Source organism: Falco naumanni, chromosome 13 (assembly GCF_017639655.2).
Source record: "Falco naumanni isolate bFalNau1 chromosome 13, bFalNau1.pat, whole genome shotgun sequence".
Lineage (NCBI taxonomy): Eukaryota > Metazoa > Chordata > Aves > Falconiformes > Falconidae > Falco > Falco naumanni.
In genome coordinates, this window is record NC_054066.1 from 18,366,837 (window position 1) to 18,387,034 (window position 20,198).

Sequence of the window (20,198 nt, forward strand, 5' to 3'; positions counted from 1 at the left end):
GGAGAAAATACTATCGGATTATGCTCCCCATGGCGGGAAATATCGCTGAACCTGCAGTAAAATATGTTCTCTAATGCACACAGGCTGCTGCTGCCTCCCTCACCTTCTCCAGGTCTGCACAGCTGCCAAAGTCCTGCTCAGAGAGGTAGCTGATGAGGGACTGCCCTTCTGAGGGTCTTCTGAACATCCCTTCCCCAGAGCTCAGGTACTGTCCAGAGTCTAGAAAAGCAAGAGAGAAATGTATGAGGGAGGGACCTGCTGCTATCCCCATGCTAACCAGCCCTGCCAGTGCCCAACCAGCATCCCTCAAGTAGGTGCCAGAAGCTGAGGCACCACAGCCGATGGAGGAGCCTGACCAGAAGCGAGTATCCCTGCTGAGGCTGGCTGTACTCACCGTACTCTATGTAAAGGGAGCTGCGTGTGCTCAGTTCACTGCTCTGGGTGGAAGCAGAGACTGGCCCTCTCCCTCCACCTGGATCGTCATGGGACTCTGGAAGGAAACACAACACCATTTGTGTGTCAGTAACCAACCAGTATCCTGGAGGCACCCAGCCATTGCACACAGTGAAATGAAAGGGGCTCAGCATCACATGGGCAGCACAAATGGATGGGAAACACAGGGACATCTTCCTGCTCCATGCCATGGCTGAGGGCAAGCCCAGGAGGGGACAAAACTAGAAAGGCATTGCAGAGGAGGAGAAGGGGAAAGAAGGAGAGAAGCTCGTGAGAGCCACAGAGCAGTCAAGTCCCAGGCCTTCCTCTCTTTACCCCTAGCAGAGCTGGGGGACAAACAGGCTCCAGCAAGCACTTCTGCCAGCCCCATCTTCCTGCTGGAGCATCTCAGAGGGAAGAGCTATCTCCCAGGCCAGACAGTTAGGAGACAAGGGGAAACCTGAGCAGCTGAGGGATCTGCGGGGCTCCCAGCCCTGAAAAGCAGCCTGGACAACAGCAGAAGGAGGCATGTGAAGGACATGCCCTTGCTCAACTAGAAGCCAGGACTCCCCACACACAACCCTGGAGCCTGGGCTGCAGTGCTCAAGGTGACCTACACAGCTGTGGGCAGGACTCTGCCCCACGAACACGCTGTGGTGCAACTCCCTGCCAGGCTGAGCCGGCAGGAACTGCCAGGAGCTGGCCTGACCAGAGAGCAACAAGGGATGGTGCCCTCCAGAGAGCCATGGCCCCAGGGAGCACCTGGACAGAGCAGCTGGGTGACGGAGGACTGCTGAAGGAGACAGAAAACACCCTGACTGGAGCGGAACAGGAACATGTGTGTGGATGTGGTGCAGACATTGGCTGACATCCCAACCACAACAGGGCAACCCTCTCCTCTCAGCCTCCTGCTCCTCTTTGCTACCAGCTTTGTGCCCTAACCCTGAGGTAGCTGGAGGCTCTTGAGCTCACCAGAACCAGCACCCCCCTGCCAAGACCATGAAGCAGCAGCCATCAGGATGGGGTTTGGGACCAACCCACCCCACAGGCTGGTTGACAGACCCATCGGGGTGGGAGGCTCTCGCAGCTGGTTGCTGCAGCCTGACAGGGTATCCTGCAGCCACCTCAACCCTGCTGAAAACCAGCATGGAAACCACCTTGTGATCACTGGCCTGGGGGATGCCACATACAAGAGAGCCTACTGCTGAAGGGCAAAGCGAGGCAGTGCTTGGCATCCTCTGCTGGAGCAGGACACAGGGTTAGAGACGTATGTCTGAATGCCCACCTCCAGGAAGGAGCCTTCCCAGTCACAGAGCCCTCAGCATCCAGATGTGACCTCAACAAACCCAGTGCTGCTGCTCAACAGATGCAAAAGAAAACAGCCCATGGTTTTGAGCTGCTGACTTTCTGCATGTGAGACAAAGGGATGGCAGCACCCCAGCACCTCTGCTCAGGGGGACACCTGCCCCAAGCCCAAAAGAGTACCTGGAAGCCCTGGCTGTGGGTGCAAGCACAGCTGGCTGGGACATGGCTGAACTCAGCCAACATCAAACCTCCCCATGCCACGGATCCACTAAATCAAAGGAAAAATAAGATGTTCAAGCCCATGCCTACTTAGCAGCCAGCCCTTGTTCACTAGGTGGGAGGAAACCTCTCCTGGCTCCCAAGGCAGTGGGGTGCAGGGAATGGCAGGGGACACAGCTCAGGGACTTGGTGGCCAGCACTCCCTAATGCCATGCAGGGAAGCTGGGTGCCCTTCTGGGTGTGGTCCACTGCTCCAAAAAAACAAGCTGGGATCTTCAGTCAGGTCGCATGCAAAAACCTGACCATGCTTCAAAGCACCAGCTGGGACACAGGGAAGAATTATTTTTTTGTTGTTGTTTTCTAAATGGACACTAATGGATTGATGGAAATCCTAAACTTGATGCAATGACCACTAATGAAGGGCTGTTACACTGGCTCCCAAACCTGCCACTGGATCTTCTATTATAATGGTGATATCCCTGAGGCCTCCTGGGCAGACAGAGGAGGAGGAGGGCAGCGTTAAGGGAGAGAAAACAGAGAGACTGGTTACTACTCAGCAAGGACTTCCACTCCTCCCATGAAGGCAGCACTGGTGGAGCAGACTCCCACAAACTGATTGTCCCCTCACATCCTGCTCCCCCACCCATGCATTCATCCACTCAAGGGCACAGGAGGACCCAGCAGGTTACCAGTAAGATGACATCCTACCCACAGGATGAGCCCAAGCCCGAGCCCCAGCCCCAGCCCAGTGCCCTACCACAGCCCCACACCCCAGCTAGGCAAGGCCAGTGGGGAAGCTGGACAGCTGATGTTACAGCATTGCTGCCATTTTCTAAGTTTTTGGTAAAAGCTGCCAATACCAGTAACAGACTGGTCTAGGGCATTCTGGGAAGCAAGATGTCAGCCCATCATTCCGGCGTGGAGCAGGAAAGCTAAGGACAAAGACCAAATGTTGCAACCACTTGCCCGCTGTTCCCCTCGTCAACCTGATCCACGGAGTCAAAAGGGTGGCCAGTATCAGCCTGCTGGTACCAGGGGCTCCCACACCCCAAACCCGTCCCAGAAAAGCTGCCCCATTACCATGCAACTTTGCTGAAGCCACGTTGGTGTCGGAGTGCGAGCGCACATGGCTCTTCTTGAGGATGCCCTGCGGAGCTGATGACTGTCCCTCTGAGAAGCTGGACCGGCGAAACAGGCTCAGGCCCCTGCTTCCACCTCCACTTGCCCCCTGCTCCCCCAGGGATGAGACCGAGTCCAGCTTCTGGGAGCTGCTGGAGGAGAAGAGTTTGGAGCTACTGCTCTTGGTGCTGTTGGTGCTGGTGTTGCTGCACGCTCGGCCCCGGCGCCCCAAGTTCCCGATGGCCAGGTACTCCGGCCCATCGTTAACATCGCTCTGCGGATCATCCTGACTCCCTGTCCAAGTGTCCTCGCTCTGGCTGGTGGTGCTGGAGCTCATCTCGCTGGCTGGAGAGAAGGGGTCTTTGGGTGAGGGGATGTGGAAGGGGGTGACAGAGCCAGGCTGCTCCAGAGGGGACCTGCCCTCGCTGAAGGAGGAGGACCGGGTGGACGGGCAGCGCTCCTGGGGCTGGCTGATGCTGGAGCTGACAGAAGAACTCACTGGTCTCCTGTCTGGACAGAGGCAGGAGCAGGACGTCACACACCCTGGCACAAGCAGACTACCCTATGGCAACAGGCTTGCGGCTTCACACCAGCATGCCCACCCACAAAGGGGAAAGGCCAGGGATCTCCCTCCCACCACAGGCAGAGATCTCACACCCATCCACCACAAAGAATCCAAGAACAGAAAAAAAAGCAAAGTATTTTCTGAGTCTATCCTGAGCTTCCCAGCCCACCCTCGTTACCTGGGAGGCCAGAGGAGGCTGGGTGGTGGAGGCTGGAGAAGGACCCAAAGCAGCACTGCTGTGTGCAGCCTGCAGCGGGGACATACGGGGGCGCGGGGAGGGCAGTCAGGCTCTGACTCTTGGTCACTGGAGGCGGACAGTCACTCTTCCTGGTAAGCTGAAGAGAGGTGGCATCATTAATAAATCAGCATTTACAGGGCTACACGTCAAAGGAGCAGCAATGGAAAGGAATCGACCCGCGAATGCCTGATCACCAGCAGCAAGGATGCAGCAGCCCTGGGGGCAGGAGGACGGGGAGGGAAAAACGGGGCAGCACAGAAGGGAAGCAGCTCTTGGTTCACAGCTACACAGCAGGCTCCCATCGGGAAATTACCAGGCTCTCACTGAAACGATCCAGGCAGCCCAGCGCCCCAGGCAGATGGCTCTCATGTCCTTCAGCGTCATGGTCACACATCTCTCTTGTCCCAGCAGAAGGACCTGACATGCACAGGGATGGCAGTGACGTGCCGGCCAGCTGAAAGAACACAGCCCCCATTTAACGAAGGCTTAGTCATTGCTCTCCTCTGGAGAGCTCTGTGCAAAGAAAGCAGCTGCTGTTCTCCTCGGGGGAGGGCGCAGCTGGTGCAGGGCTGCACTGGGGGTCACTGGCATCACCAGCAGGAGTGGGCACCCAGGTGTCCTGGGCTGCTGCCCATCCCCTCAGATGTGGCTGACCCTCACAATCAGGCAGCTCTGCCTGCTGGCCCTGAATCCTGGGATTGCTGGAGAGGGCTTCAGAGGTGCCTCTTACAAGGAACTGACCCTCAGGTCCTCATACTCAAATCCTTGAAGCCAACCAGAACCAAGGTGCCCCACTAAATGGCCCACAGAGCCATCTCGCACACCCCGACCCCTGCCAGGCTTACACAGGCAGCACAGGGACCAGCTCACCACTCTCCTCCCACCTTGGAGCTCTTTTGCTACTTCCAAGTTCAATCCCTTATCCGGGGGCTCCATGTGCCCTGGATGAGAGCTTGCATGAGCAGCCACAGCCAGCTGGCATCTGCGGAGAATCAGATGTAAAAGCCAGGACCTCAACTCACCATGGAGGTGTCGATCTGAGCCAGGAGCCTGGGGTTGTTCTGCTCGACAGCCTCCAGGCACTGCAGCATGGCCGTGACGTGGGCGTCACTGAGCAGGAAGGCAGTGTCTGGGGAGAGAAAACTGCTGCTTGGGGGAGTCCCTCTCACCCATGTGGTCTGACAGCACCAGCTGCTCACATGCAAACCACCTTTTCTGCTGTCCCCCCTCATTCCCATGTGGCTTGGAAACGCCACCAGTTAGATATTCTCCTAATAAGAAGGAAAAGGCCCATTTCTCTTTACCTGCGTAGAATTTTCTGATGTACTGCCGGTTCCCCAGGAGCGGTCTCAGCTGTGCGGACAGGCAGTGGCACTGCAGGCTGTGCTGTAGCCACAGCTGTGCGATGGCCTGATCCCCTGGGCCCTCTGGGTCAGGCTGGCCACTCTCCTGCAGGCTGATGAACTGGAAAGGGATACCAGGCACAGGTTAAGGCATGCACAGGCAAGCAGGGGAGCAGGCTTTGTTCCACCACACAGCTTTTGCCCCCCTCGTAACAGCAGCTTCCAGCACTGGTCACCACCAGCGGGAAGGAGGACAAATCCCAGCAGCTCCCCAGCCACCAAGAAGGCAAAAGCACTGGGCAGGAACAATGCTTCAAAGGTCAGCCAGTGACCAAAGTCCTCCAACCACCACCAGCACTATGAATTTCTCTTGCACGCTCTCCCACCCATGGGCATCGCCCCTCACCCGCAGGGACCCCATGCTCCCAAATCCAACCCAGCCCCGGTGTGATGGTCACGTTCTTGCTGACACATTAAATGGGAAATGTTACAGCAATGCCTGAGCTGCTGCAGCTTGAAGAGCTGAACTGGAGTCACACCCCATGTCCCCGCAGCAGCAGGCTGGACACAAGGACCACCAGTGGTCAGCCCCTTGCACTCATCCATGACAGGGACCATGAATGTCATCACGGGGCAGCCAAAGACCAGGAGCATCCCTGTACACCAGCAGTCAGCACAAGCCAGCAATGGGAGAACCAAACGCATGGTGAAGACACAACCCAGAAGACACGGTCCAGACCTTTAGAGGTTTGCACAGACACATGAATCACCCCTGCATACACACAAGTGCTGCCTGTGCCAGTTCCCTTGGTGATGCCTGCTGCACCCGGCCAAGCCGAACTGGAGACTGACCTGGGAGAAATAAGCAGCCAATTGTCTCAACCCAAACCACACCAAGCTCCTGGGACATGGCTTGTACACAAACACACGACTGCTTCAGCCGTGGAGCCGCTTTACCCACAGCAAGCCAACAGCCACTGCGCTACTATCCCACTGGTGAAGTTCACAGCCCAGCTGTCCTCTCCCCTCCCCGCCGGGCATGCAGGGCCACCCCACCAGAACCCACCTTCTCCAGGTGATGAGCAGAGCTGGGACTCAGCCAGCGAATGTCCTTCACAAACTGCCAGTAATCCTTCTGTCTGCAGCACACCTGCCCAGGACAAGCGCAGTTAGATACCACCACTAAAGTCTCAGTTAAATGACAACATCCCCCATCAGCCCCTTGCTGCCATGAGGACAGCCGCTAAACACAGCAAGATGGGCCAGAAAACAGGCATCAAAGAGCAGCACTGCTTTACAGAGGAGAAACACAGCAAGTATCTAACACAATTTTGTAGGTCGAGGGACCAAGACAAAAAACACTGGCATGACATAGGTAAGTGGCCTCCTGCCCCTCCCACGGTAACATCTCTGTTGTGGTCAGCCAAGTGACCAGACGACAGGTCCTCCAGGTAAGTTCCCAGTCCCTCATACCATGGAGACAGAAGAGGTCTTGGGACAGGGACCGCTGCAGTGCAATAAGGATTCTAAAGGCCAACCTCAGGTCTGCCAAGTTCAAAGTTGACCAAGTTCCCACGTCACTGTTCCCCTTCCTGCTGGAGTACGACCTGGAGGACAGCCCTCCTGCCTCAGCACTGCGGAGTCAGGCACCAGTGAGGGGACACAAAGAGCAACATGGAAACACATCCCAGCAAAACCAGCAACCATTGCTGTCTTTGATGCAAGCCACCACCAAGGCCACCAGTACAGCTGAGCATCCCAGGTAAGAAATTTGGTGTTGCATTTCTACCAGCTCTTTGCAGTCATTTGCCTCAGCTTTATTCAGACAATCAGTTATATATATATATATATATATATATATATAGTATTCTTAGCTATTCTAGTTAAAGAGGAACTGCAGCAGAGTTGCTGTTTTCCTCACTATCCTATCACACATAAACACAGCCTACAAATGTCTCTCTCTCCTCACCAAAAGACTGATTATTTTTCCTTCCAGCTGTTTCCTCTTTCACAAGCATCAGAGGAATGGGTTCAGTTTTGTGGTTTGTTTGTTTGTGGGCTGGTTGGTTTGGGTTTTTCAGACTAGAGAACTAACATGGCAATTTTAGTCCTCTAGACTAAATTGGGGTTTCTGGACAAATACATGAAAATTCATTCAAAAGTTTAAAACCCTCTAACCCTAGTTCTCTTAACATGTATATATGGATTTTTTTCACCCTTTACTTATTTATTCCTAGTTGTAGGAAGAAAGTTGGTAAGAAAATAAGCAAAATGAAGGATTTTTATGAAGCAACTACTGAGAAAATAGCTGTTGGGAAGCTGTATTTTTATGGGCATCCCTTTGCAGCTCTTACAGCTTCATTGGTGTCACACGTGTCCAAGCAGGGGAGAGATATCCAAGTAGAAGAGCTGCCTTTGTCTATAATAAAAGCACTGAGGAAGGCAACACAGTCCTGCTTTGCAGGTCTCATGTGAACTGTTACCAACAGACAGGCAAGTACAAATCATTTAAATCTCACTTCCTGAAGCCTATTAATAGCACATCTATCAGAAGGGAGCACTGCACTCCTCACATGTAACAGGCAGCTTCTTTCTCTGTGGCTCTCCAAAGAACATCTCTGGTCCATGCCACTGGGAACTAACGGGAACACAGCAGCACTGTAATGAGTGCTGACTGCAAACTTAATAGATCCAGGGAGCAAAGTGCCCTGCTGGAATGACCTGTCAGCCCGGCTCTTCCTGCAGGCTTATTAGCTTGGGTGCAGCATTGCATACATGTGGTTTTCCTGCTCCTGGACCCAGCTGGCCCATGCAAGCTGCCTGGGGCTCCTCTGCACTGCTCTCTTCTCTGCTTTGCTCTCAGAGTGGCGAAGCCACCGATGGGAAGCATGCCCCGAGGCACTCCCTGCAGACTTGCTTCAGCTTTCTACTGTAAATTAATTGTGTTGCTATTTGCAAGCTGAACAGGAGATCTTTGAGCCTCTGCACACAGCTGGGAAAAAGAAATTCTTCCAGGCAGCCATGGAATGGGGGAATGGCTGGGTGAGCAACTGCAAGGCATGATGAGAACCTGGGAAGACAGATCCCATTCACGCAGAGCGTGGATTTGGCTGCCAGTTCCTGTTATTAACACAGCTAACCAGAAACAGTAAACATGCAAGCTTTCTTTTGCTAGACCTCACTGGGAAGTTGTCCAAGTGCAGACGATATGGGGCAGACCCATAGCAAATGCAGCTTTATTGCAAGGAAGAAAGGCAGGAAGGGCTGGCCTCAGCATGGGGGGCACAGGTACTTGGAAAAACCACGTCAAAGGGGGATGAGATAGAAAGAACATGCACCCAGGTCCCTCTGACAACTACAGCACTTGGCAGGCAAGCTCAGTCCCTGCTTTGATCATTTCCCACACTGCTACAAGTGTTGTACCCACTCCGTGCTACGAGCACTGCAGCCAGCTGCAGCAGCCAGGACTGCCCCACTCGCTCATGACAGGCACTGAAGCTGCTACAGACAGGCAGCAGTGCTGGCGGGACAGAGCCCTACCTTGTCATGGATGAGGCCGTGGTAGAGGATGCTGTGCATATCTCTGCAGAGCCGTTCCAAGCCGCCATACTTGGACCAGACATTCGGGTTGCTCGTGGACACCAAACCTTCCACTGTGGTCTTCAAGTTGCCTAGCAGCTTCCAGTGCTCCTTCCTGCAGAGGAACACAGCAAGTTGCATCAGATAATACAGCAAGAGGAGCTTCACCACAGGACCATGGTATTGCACTCTCTCAAGAAGACCCTGGTCAGGCTGAAACCTTCTGTGGTCCAGAAGCTAGCAGTGGTGAGCTAAAGGACTTAACAACTCCCTGTGGTCTCTCATGCATGGTTTGTGGACAAGAGGCTATACCATAATGATTCTTGTGATGACTGGCAGCCAACATCAATGTGGTCTCAGGAGACAGCCAGAACAAAGACTGATGGCTCCTGCAACACACCACTTGCTTAGTACAGGCCAACAACACAGAGGACAGCTTTCCAGCCAGCCTCTTGCCTCACTCACATGCTCTGTCACAGACTGTTTAGAGCAGCAGCCCATCAGGAGTACAGCAGCTGTAAGGCCATGGCTTGATGTTCACCACATCTAGCAGACACTGGCCGTGCTGCACCTGCATTTACAGAGAGTGGCACTCCCCAAGCTACGTGCACTGCATCGAGCACTCCAGCACCATCAGGATGCAGAGGTGCTCCACTCCAAGGTCGGTAACTCTTGATCTGCATCTCCATCTGTACAGCTGCTCTCTGGCCTCCAAGCTGCTGTAGGCACAAGTTGACTGTCTTGCAAAAGTGTTCATTGTGTTCTGGACAGAGATTAGCAAACAGCAAACTGCACATGTATGCTAGAGCTTGCACAGCATTTTTCATTGATATCATCCCCCTCAGCTACCCTGCATACAGCAAGAAATCACCATAATCCACCATAAAGCAGGAGTGATGGTGCAGGGAGGCAACATCATTTGCCTATGCAAAAGCAACTTTGGGGAAATAAGCTTTGGATGACTGAGGTCCCCACTCACGCTGCTTGACAGCAATGCCAGAGGAACAACAGCTTTCAGAAAAATGTATTCAGATAGGAGCCACTGTCTCAGAAGCAACAGGAACATTGCAAGGCATATTTGGGTGTGTATCTGCAAAAAAAAATGCCTCTGCAGGGTTTGCAATAAAAGCACCCAAGGTGACAGCTTAGAATGAAAGTCCAGCCTTTCAATTGGCAAGAAACAAACCAGTGTTTCAGCTCTTAATCCCTCTACAGCTGAAAACAAGCTGGATTTCCAAAGAAAAAGGAAAATATATTTAAAATAAATAACATTATTTAAAGCTGCTCTCATTTTCTTCCCTTGTGGATGAAAGTGGGCTGCACACTTCTGTAGCACAAAGGACACTAAAAAGTAACATAACCCTGATATTTCAAAACCAAGCTTTTCCTGCCAACATTCTCTTTCTGAGATTTGTTCACTATTGCCAAACTGATTAAGCGAACAAGCAGATCATCACATATTGGCTCTACTTCAAGCTCTCCATTCACTCCCTGGTCTCCCCAGGGAAATCTCACCATTTTCAGTGCCCACCTAAGCTTAAACCAAATAGAAGCTAACCCATCCCACAGCAAAGCCTGTCACCCTGACAGCACAGGAGCTCTAAGCCACAGCTGCAATGCATATGGAAGTATGTATATTTTTGTGATGTACTTAGACTAATAAACACCATCATAGCTTTATCTCAGGAGACTGAAGAAGAAAGTACGGATCTAAATCAAAGGCAGTTTCCTGAAGGAGATCCGGCTTGGGGACATACAGAAAAGTGATCCAGCTCTTCTGAATTTATGGGCTTTCCCCATCACCGCCCTGAGGGATGCAGATGCTCTTTGACTAGGGATCGGTGATGCTGCTCTGAGTGTCCACAGACGCCCAGAGCAGCACTGTCAGTCCCCAGTCAAACAGTATCTGCAGCCACTGAGCTCAAAACTTCACCAGCTCCTCCCCAAGCTATGTCTAACACTCAGAGTTAGGAAATGCAAGTGAAAGCTCAGTCACGCCGTTGATCTTCCAAGTCAGCAAGTCAGGGAAACTCCCTCCTGTGTCATTTTGTGCTATAAAAAGCAGGTGATGCACACAAGGATACAGGGGCAAGACATGCATAGCTGTGCCTTTCCAAATGAACTGTCTCATTAAGGGAGTCATGCATCTCCCCAAAGGTAGGGAATGAGGATCCAACACACTGGACTCACAGCTCCCTTCTAGCACAGGGAAACTAAGGTTAAGCAATCCTCAATCAAAATAACTTCAACTATTGAACTCAGAAGCACACAGGGAATGAGCAGCACAATAAAAGCACCTTTGCAGATTTGATGCAGAAGCTACCAAAAGTGAACTAAATCCCTGTAAGAGAGTAAGGATCCCATGTGACTTGTTGGGCCAAAGCAGTTCACAAGTTGGACACACAAGACCTACTGATACCCAAACCCCAGCTGTTTCTGGGCTGGGCCATGGTGCATGCTGAAAAGCATACAGTGACACAAGGCTGAAGAAATGAAGAGCCATACAGTTGGCTGCAGGTGACAGGGAAATCAAGAGAGTGCGGCTAATCACATTTCAGCTTTGGCTGGCCTTACGGGTTAACACTGAACTAGCTGCAGGGTTTGCTTCCCTCCCATTGACAGAGCCTGAGCCTGGGCTGCCAGGAGGGATGGAGAAAGCCTGAGTCCCAGCTGCCCTCAGGTTCCCCATTTCAGCAGGTGTTCAGAGCAATATTAAGAAGTCTGCTTGTTTTTTCCTGAATAAAGTGATTTCTCCTTTGCTAGTGATAAGGAAAGCCTGACATGGGGTAAGGCAAATTCATATCACATCATGAAAATACCCTGACTTACAGGAAGGGCAAAGTGAGCAACACACCCCAGGGAGGTCACAGTACATGAGCAGAGCTTCCCCTGCAAGAACCACATATGCTTCTGCTCTCTGGCTCCAGCAGAGTCTTGTTCCCCCAGCCAGAAGGGCTGCGGGTGTTTGCAGGGGCCATCACTGGCGGAACACTGGCAAGACCTCAGCTGCATTCCTCTCCTTAAAGACAATTTCTGATCTGGCCTCCAATTTTAACTCCCAGCTCCGTAAACTTGGCACAGAGTCTCCTTGCTTTGCCACCACAAACTCTATCCTCAGGTACAGCAACATCAACCTACCGCCAGGAATTGTCCCAAATATAACGGAACTTTTTGCACTAGAGAGATAAGGACAGAATCCAGCCCTGGAGCACCAAACAGCTTAAAGCTGCTGCTGACAACAACAGGGGAATACTGCTGGCTCTCCCAAGGCTTTCTGAGCCCCTCCATGACAGCAAGGGTGGAAATTTCTCTTGGTTCAAGTCAGCGAAGGTGACTCACAGCAGAGGCAAGGAGCCATGCTGCTGAATCAGGTGAACTTCTTCATTTAAAATAAAACCAAACCCTAGTTACTTTCCAAAACAGAATCGCACAGGTAGCTAGTATTGAAAATAAAAATAAATAAAAAAAGAGCAGCAGCTCATTTTTCTTGCAAACAACATCTACTGTGTGTCTCCCTGTGCTCTGGGGGAGCCATCTAGCAATGGCTGCTCGAACTCTGTCCTCTACCTTGAGGAGCCTCTCAGTCCTCCTCAGCATTCTAAAGAGTTTTGGCTGAGGTTGTGGAGGGACTTTTGCCACATCTCCAAGGACATTCCTATGTTGGCTGCTGGTTCCTCCTGTAGATTCTGAAGGCACTGTGCAACCCGCCACTGTGCACAGCCAGCTCCCGCCTCACCACCCCAGGGTCTCCCAGACAACCAACCAGCAGCCCCTTCCCTGCGCTCCCCCGCCTGCTCCTCCAGCAGGCTCAGCACTGCTGGGAAAAAGGATTAAAAGAAAGGCAGGCTTCGTGCAATTCATCTGCAGCCACGTGGAGCGGCTGACAAGGCAGTGGAAGCCAGAAGAGCTCTGCCAGCCCGGCAGATCAGCCCTGCAGTGCCCGGGTGGGAAGAGTCGAGCAGGCCAGCTGGGAAAACAGAATGCAGGGTAGCTTGCACCGGTACTAAAAGCTTGCACCAGTATAAAACCGGGGGCACAACCACAGAAGGCTCCCCCAGCAAACTCAGCCCAGAGCTGCAGCTTGTTGGAGCTCTCTTGCTCTGCACTAGCAAAGGATGAGGAAAGAAATGAGGGATTAAAGTGTTCTTTTTAGCCTTTTCCCAGCAGGGCAGATAGTTTTACCTGCTCACCCTGGCGAAGCCTGCCACAAGCAGATGATCACAACCTGTGGACCCAGGACACTGTCCATCAAGTTTCAATCTGCGCAGGACCTGCACACAGCAGCCACAGGCAGGGCAGACCCCCATGGCAGCCCACCTCCTTGGGACCAGCCGCTCACCTTCCTCCATCGCTCCCAGCACGGATTTCCTTTAGGGGCTCTCTCCTCTGGCCCTGGGGGCCTTGCTGGTGCCAGAGCCAAAGGCAGTAGCTCTTGGCTAAGGTGCCCAGCTGACCAATAGACCCTCTGCTCCCCCGGGACTGCTGTGCCCTCCACACCACCCCCACCCCCAAGGTATGCGAGCCCTGCTCTCTGCCCAGCATGAGGAGAGCGCCAACGCTCCTGCCATGCCTTGATGGGCATCACCTCGCAGCCCCTGCTCCCCGGTGCATTTTGGACCTGCTGCTTAGGAGGAGAGACAGCAAAACCCAGCACGAGATCCTCATTTTCCTCTCCTGCACCCACAGAAGGATGGACTTCAGCAGCATAACTTCTGCTTCTGCGTTTCCCATGATACACGGGAAGATGCATCCACTGGCCTCTATCCTATCACCATCAGTCACAGCCACAATCTAGCTGAAATTGCACCTCACCAGGAATTAAAATGCTAAACCATCTCCACAGAGGACAATGAGGCTGTGCAAGACCCATGCCAGGATCCTCCCCAGCGCATCAGTGACAGCCAGGAGAACAAGCAGGTCCCCTTCGTGTGCCAGCACGCCCCTGTCCCTACAGGAGTGCTGGGGGTGGCACCACGTCAGGCCTATTAGTCACACGACGGTAGCAGGATCTGGTAGTGCAGGACTCACACTTGCAAAGGCAAGAAAATGCACAAGGGTGATTCTGGAGAGAAAAAGAAGTGAATGCAGTCAATTCCTTTTATCATTCTGAACCTGCTGGGTCTAAAGCATTAGCTAAAGAGGGAGAATAGCTCGAACTGTGTAAATCAAAAGGCACCCCAAACCTCCACTACAGCTTTAAAAACACCGGTAGCATTTTCCTGGCTGATGTTGCTAGCAGGAATAGAGGCTAGCTGAGCCCCTCAGATAAGGAAGGTTTCTCTCCCCTATCAAGTTTCAGCTGCTCCCTCCTCCCCAGCCAACACTCCCGTTTCCACCCTGCGCTTGCGAGTACCAGGGCAAAACTGAAGCACAAAGCAAAGGCTGAAGACATCCAAAAACCTGAAGTAAATAGGACTCGTCACCAAAACAGCTCCAGAGAACAACCTCTGCTGCTTTTACAAATGCCAATGAGAAACCCCATGCCTCAAGTACAGAGGAAGACCACGCAAGGTGAAGCCACGGCAGCACGGCCATTCCCACCGCCAGCAGCGTGCAGGCGCAGGACCTCGCCTTCAGAAAGGAAGAGCAGCTTTACCGAAGATTTCCCTCCTGCACCCAAAGGTGTGACACGATGGGCAGCAGCAAGCTGCAGAGCCACCGCAGCGCCAGCGCGGCCGTCAGGGCAGGATGGTTCCACCCGTGAGCACAAGGCGTGCGAAGCAGCGCCCGGCCCGCCGCCGCCTCGGCCACGGGTCACCCCCACCACGGCGCGGACAGAGTACCGGGGACAGAGGGCACATGCCCGTGGCCAGCACCGCTCCTCCAGCGGCCGGGACACCGGCCCGGGGCCGGGAGCAGCAGGATGCTCCAAGAGTCCCGTTCGCTGCGTGCTGCCTCCCCACGCGGGACCACAGCGGGGGCTGCTGGGGCGCCCCGCAGGCGCAGCCCCCCGCCCGGCACGGGGGGTTTGCATCTTCCCAGCTCACCCCCTGGTACCCCCGCACCTGCCGGGCGCGCGCACGCCCTCCCGCACGCGCCCACGCAGCGCAAGAGCTCCCCAGGGACCCGCCGGACACCCCCGCGCATCCCCGCGCCGAGCGCGCACCAGCGCTGCTGCCACCCGTGCGCCCCCGCCGTGCCCCAGATACCGCACGCACCCCCCGCACCCCGCGCGTGCTTCCCGTGCGCGCGCCAGGCCGTGCCCCCACGCGCGGCTCGCCCCCCCGCGCACAGGTGCTGCCGCCCGCCCCGGCACAGACACGCGCGCCGCGTCACGCCTCCCGCTCGTGCCCACGACAGGCCCCCGCCCCCGTTACACTCACCCCTCCCCGGCGTGTCCTGCCCCCACCGGGGGGTGTCGCAGCCCCTCGCACGTGCCGTGCCGCCCCCCCCGCGCCCCCGCCCCCGCGCGTCACGCCGTGCCCCCACGCGCGGCCCCACCTGCTCTCCGCGCGCCCCTCACGGGGCCCGGCCTCCATCCCGGGCGCGCGCGCGCGCGGCCCCGCCGCCGCCGCCGCAGCCACCGCCCGCCGCCGTCACGTGGGGGCGAGCGCTCGCCCCGCCCCGCCGCCGCGAACTGCACCTCCCGGCGTGCACCGCGGCTGCCCGGCACCCTCCGCGCGGCGGGAGGTCTGCAGCTCCCGGCAGGCACTGCGCGGGGCTGTACGCTTCCCGCTTGCCCGCCGCCTGCCGAGCGCGGGAGCGCGGTGAGGCAGCGCCCCGTGGGACCGGGTGAGGGGGCGGCACCGGGCCTGGGGACCGGCGCCGCAGCGGCCTCCTGCCGGCGGGCACACGGCGTCTTCGCCGGCTGCAGGCCTCCCCCGGGCTACCGTCGGCCCTCTCGGTGTTAGCAGGGGGCTTCAGCTTCGCCACAGTGTAAAACCACAGTGATTGCCGAGATGGGCGCTTACCAAGCCCCTCACCGGAGGGGATGTGAAAATTGTGGTGGCAGGAAAAGAAACAACCAAACAACGCGTCCCTGGCACTGCACGTACCAGCAGAGACACGCAAACGGAAAGAGGTTTCCATTACGTCACCCACGGTAAAGAGGATGTGAAAAATACTGCAGAATTACACATCCCTCCCGCTAAAAAGCAGTGAAATGAAACTCGAAAAAGGAAAAAGTGATGCTGCTGCCATCAGACTGTGAACAGTCAATGGCAAATTATTATAGGGAACAAAAGCCAGATATGCTTCCAGTTGTTTGATGCCTCAGAAACCAAAGGTAGTTGCACAGTGGAGACTGCCCATAACCATTCATCTCAATGACACACGCTGCTTGCTGATGCTGCAAACATGAAGACACACCCCTGGGCCTGACACTTTCTATGCACCTTGTTTTACCAGGACAGTTTTACAGCAGCATTTGGGGGAACAGGGTTCTGTACTGCTGTTCTTAAAGCAATAATAACAAAATGTTTTCCAGAAGGCAATTAGACTAGGACTACCCCATACATAGTAATTGTATACAAGTGTGGAACAACTTCCAGTGTGGTTGTCAGTCAGGCAGAAATTTTCTTACATTGAACCTACTGCGCTGACTGCATGGGTTGGAAACACTGGCTGTACATGGCATATGCAAGCCGTCTGACTACACATTAATTCTCACAGTAAAAATACGGGAGAAGGTGAAGCCATCAAGACTACTGTGATTATCATTATACAATCACATCTGGTGATATGGCGCATGTAGATGAAGCTGATGATCTAATTTAGCTCCTAAATCTGGAATTATAAGATTCTTCTAGTTCCGTAAGTCAGAAATAGCCTGGATGTTGCTTAACAGTAATTTTTAAAATTTCTTCAGAAAAATCTCTTCTTTTCCCCTGCTTCATTATGTTGTTTTGTATATGTTACTTATAGACACTGTTTACTTAACTACATCAATGCCCTTGTCAATTCAGAGAGCATATAAAAAATCATTCCATCAAAAAAAAGCCTTATCACACAGAGCCTATAGCCACACACAGATGTGTTAGCTTCTGGGACTGGACTAGGACTAAATTTAGGAGATAATCCTCCAGTGTAAAATCTGAGGAGTACCAACAGAGGTCAACAATTGCAAGTGTATGAAAGCAGTATGTATCCTCTTGCTGAACAGTAGCAGAATTTGGAATCTCGCAGACCTGATTGCTGTTTGGGGAAGATTTGGGTGACATAAAGTCAGTTATCAACTCAATGTAATTTCTTTACTCATTAAAATACCTCACAGAGAAGGCAGAATTGGAAGTTATTGGTAGATGTCAGACAATTTCATTTTAGGAATGAGAAGCTATTTTTAATTAGAAGGGAGTGCCTGTACCCCTAGGGAAGCAGAGACCTCCTTTGGAAGATGCACTGGAACAGCTCACCTGTTTCTGGGATCAATGCAGGTGTGATATTCCACAGCTCACAACATATAGCTTGTATGACATGATCCTCTCTGGTTTCTAAGTGCATTTAGTACCTGATTCTTTGGTTGTGGTTTCTGCTGGGTAATTTTAACAGCTCCTCCTAGGAATTTCACCCAGGATGTTCGGCAGGTAACATCTAGTCTGCAATTCATCCCCAATGCACCGTAACAACAGGGGCTACTGGGCAGTCAGACTGTGAGGTCTCATTTTTTTGAGGAGACAACTGGTGCTCAGGAAGTCTAGGAAAGGCCCAGGAAAGAACCAGCCGCCAGAATTACTACAGCTTGTGGACAACTGTAGACACACTGTCTTCCTACAGTGGATACAAACTCTGCAGGGCTGTAGTCATACCCTACTTTATACAGTTGAAGTACTAGTTCTTTATAACTGTCAATGCCACATGGAAGCTTTGTCACTTGGCTAGATGCTGACACAATCCTGAGAGCCAGACAAAAAAACAGGAGTTGATGTTTGCATGGTTGCCTTTAAGATCCCCATGGCATTTCAGCCATTTTGAAGACAGAGTAAAAATACTCCTCAGGATCAGAACTTTTGTCTGGTTTTCTGTTGTGCTGAGCAGCAGACAGCTGGCGTCCTGTTTGGATAACAAATACAAGCTGATTTCCACCTGTCATGAGGGCAGGCAGCATCTGTCACCTTTCCAGTTAGAAGATTTGTTTTAGGTAAACAGAGCATTTGTTTATCAGTGTGACACAGTCACCAGATGGAGCTGCACCCTATAGCATCACAAGAAATTGATTTAATATTTTTTTTAAAATACATCTTTTGATACCTCTATTATTTGTATTTACTGGTAATCTGGCAATAGCATCTTTACTTTAAAAATGTAGCCTGACTTTTAAGAACCTCAAGTCCTACTTGTCATCAGTCACTTGTCATCAAATCCCACTTGTCATCAAATCCCACTTGTCATCTGGAGGAAAACGTGTGAATTACCAGAACTGTGGCTTCAAGACTCCATGTCTTACTTATGCTACATATGGAGAACACAGAGAAGAAAACGGGGTGGAACTCTCAGCCTCCAGCAACGTAACCATGAGCTTCTCTTACTTGAAGGGAAAACCATTAGCTGAAGATGTCCTATGACAGTAACAGAGCCTTTCTCTTCTAGAAGAGAGCATCGAGAAGACCATCCAGAAGCATGTTACTGGTGTTATTTTAAAAGGGAAGAGATGCATAAAGACTGTCAATGGAGACAACAAGGCCTTGTCAACAGTCTGAGGTACAGGACAGAGCAGAGGCCAGAAAGCCTCAACTCCCTCCTCTCATTCTTAGCTTCCATGATAATACTCCCAGAAAAAAAACTCCAACTCTGCAGTTAAGGGGCAAAGCCCTGTATGGTATTTCAGTGCAGGTGCCCCCCCAGCACAGGACGACAGAACTGTTGCCATGAGTTACGCACGCAAGGGGTTGGTTGTGTGTTGGGTACTTAGGATATCGCATCTGCCACAGAGTATTTATTTTAGCAAATGAGCATATGGAATATGTGGGCAGTTAATGAAATGTGGGAGTGTTCCTACTGCAAGGAGTTGTGTGTAAGGTCATGCATATGGAAATATTTATTCCTGCCCAAGGGTGTTCACAACATATTCCCTGGAGTCTCAGTACACAGCTCCCACTCTCTGGAGGGGGTCAGCCAAACCCTAAACCAAGCTATACTTCGGTTATGTTGCAATGCCTACTGAAAGCCAAGGGTGACAGAAGTCAACTTTTGAATGGCAGCCTCAGCACAGCTCCCAGAGAAAACTCAGGGAGCTGTGGACAGTAATGCCACTGACACATCAGGAGCGGGGAAAATTGCTACAGATTTTCCTTTCAGCATTTGCTGCTTGGCTTCTGAAGGAAGTCCAGCCTCTGCAATCATGTTGTTTGGCCATCTGCTCCTTCCTTTACTATCTCTGGAATTCAGTGACCAATTTCAGCCAACTCTGAGCAAGACGTAGAGACCTCAAAGGTAATTACCATCTCTTAAATAAAATGCCAAATTAAGTAAGTGCCACTGTGTAAGAAAGAGGTAGATCCCAGCCCTGTTGCAACTCCTTTAGCAGCAGCTAGCTGACCATGAGGTATGTGTGCACCGCTGACCCGCCAACCATACGCACAGCTCCAAGTAACGCAAATATATGGGGGAAGGATGTGGGGGGACAGACTTCAATAGGTTCCTTGTTCAAAGAACAAGTTGTTAATAATTTCTCTTCTGAATTTCTGAATCATGTGATTCTGACCAAAAACTGGAGATGACAATTCTGAAAAGAACCCAAAGAAGACAAAATGTCAGTAGTCATACTGTTCTGTTTTTAAGTAGTAATTTTAAGCTTTATGTGGTATTTTGAAGTAGGAACCTGGTTTGAACCCTGATGATTGACGTTTGGGCACAATTCTAGAAACCAGGATAGCTTGGCGTTCCTGTTCACAGAACAGGCTATTTCTCTTAACCGCACTGGGGTCCCAGGACAAGGCACCCGGCGTTCAGCTCGACCCTGCAGCACTTCAGCGCTCCACCGGCCCTGCAGCAGCGCCGCCCCGCACCCTGCACCAGCAGCCCCGCTTCCCAGGCCCCTGGCACCCCAGGCCGCTGGGGCAGGGGGCCCACGTCCCCCGGGGCCCGCTGTCCCCAGGGAAGCCCTCCCGCAGGCGGCCTCCGGGCGGCCGGGCCGCCAGCACCCAGCCGGTTACCTGGGCGCCCCGCCACTGCAGCCCGCCGGGTTCGGGGCCGCCCCCCGGCCCAGGCTGTGAGGGGAGCGGGCAGGACTGACCCCGGGCAGCCGCTGGCTCCTAAGGCGACGCAGGGGCACAGGGCCGCGACTCCCCCCTCCCCGACCCCTCCCGGCCCGCTGTACCTGCTCCTCCCGGCCGACAGGGGGCGGCGCGCCAGGCCCCGAGCGGGCGGTGGTGGAAGAGGGGAAGCGGCGCCTCTCGGCGCAGGCGCCCGCTGCCGGGGCTGGCGGGGGCTACTGCGCATGCGCCAGCTGGCCGCGCCGGGG

At 53.2% G+C, this 20,198-nt stretch overlaps 1 protein-coding gene across 8 annotated transcripts in view; it reads right to left on the reverse strand.

The window, feature by feature from the left end:
- Positions 1–20,153, reverse strand: part of RUBCN (rubicon autophagy regulator) — a 32,373-nt gene extending 12,220 nt beyond the window's left edge. The window contains exons 1-11 of one of the 8 annotated variants that reach the window (XM_040612576.1): positions 20,055–20,153; positions 8,762–8,915; positions 6,288–6,371; positions 5,183–5,342; positions 4,901–5,007; positions 4,192–4,332; positions 3,819–3,975; positions 3,037–3,420; positions 2,401–2,445; positions 395–490; positions 104–219 (exon numbers count right to left, since the gene is read on the reverse strand). In XM_040612576.1, the coding sequence (XP_040468510.1) occupies positions 104–219; positions 395–490; positions 2,401–2,445; positions 3,037–3,420; positions 3,819–3,975; positions 4,192–4,332; positions 4,901–5,007; positions 5,183–5,342; positions 6,288–6,371; positions 8,762–8,800 (1,329 nt within the window). In that variant the 5' untranslated portion in view covers positions 8,801–8,915; positions 20,055–20,153. Of the gene's footprint in view, positions 1–103; positions 220–394; positions 491–2,400; positions 2,446–3,036; positions 3,586–3,818; positions 3,976–4,191; positions 4,333–4,900; positions 5,008–5,182; positions 5,343–6,287; positions 6,372–8,761; positions 8,916–15,123; positions 15,195–15,241; positions 15,333–20,054 lie in introns of those variants that run through there. The other 7 variants (XM_040612571.1, XM_040612573.1, XM_040612574.1 and 4 more) reach the window with 7 other exon arrangements.
- Between the last annotated feature and the right edge of the window lie 45 nt (positions 20,154–20,198).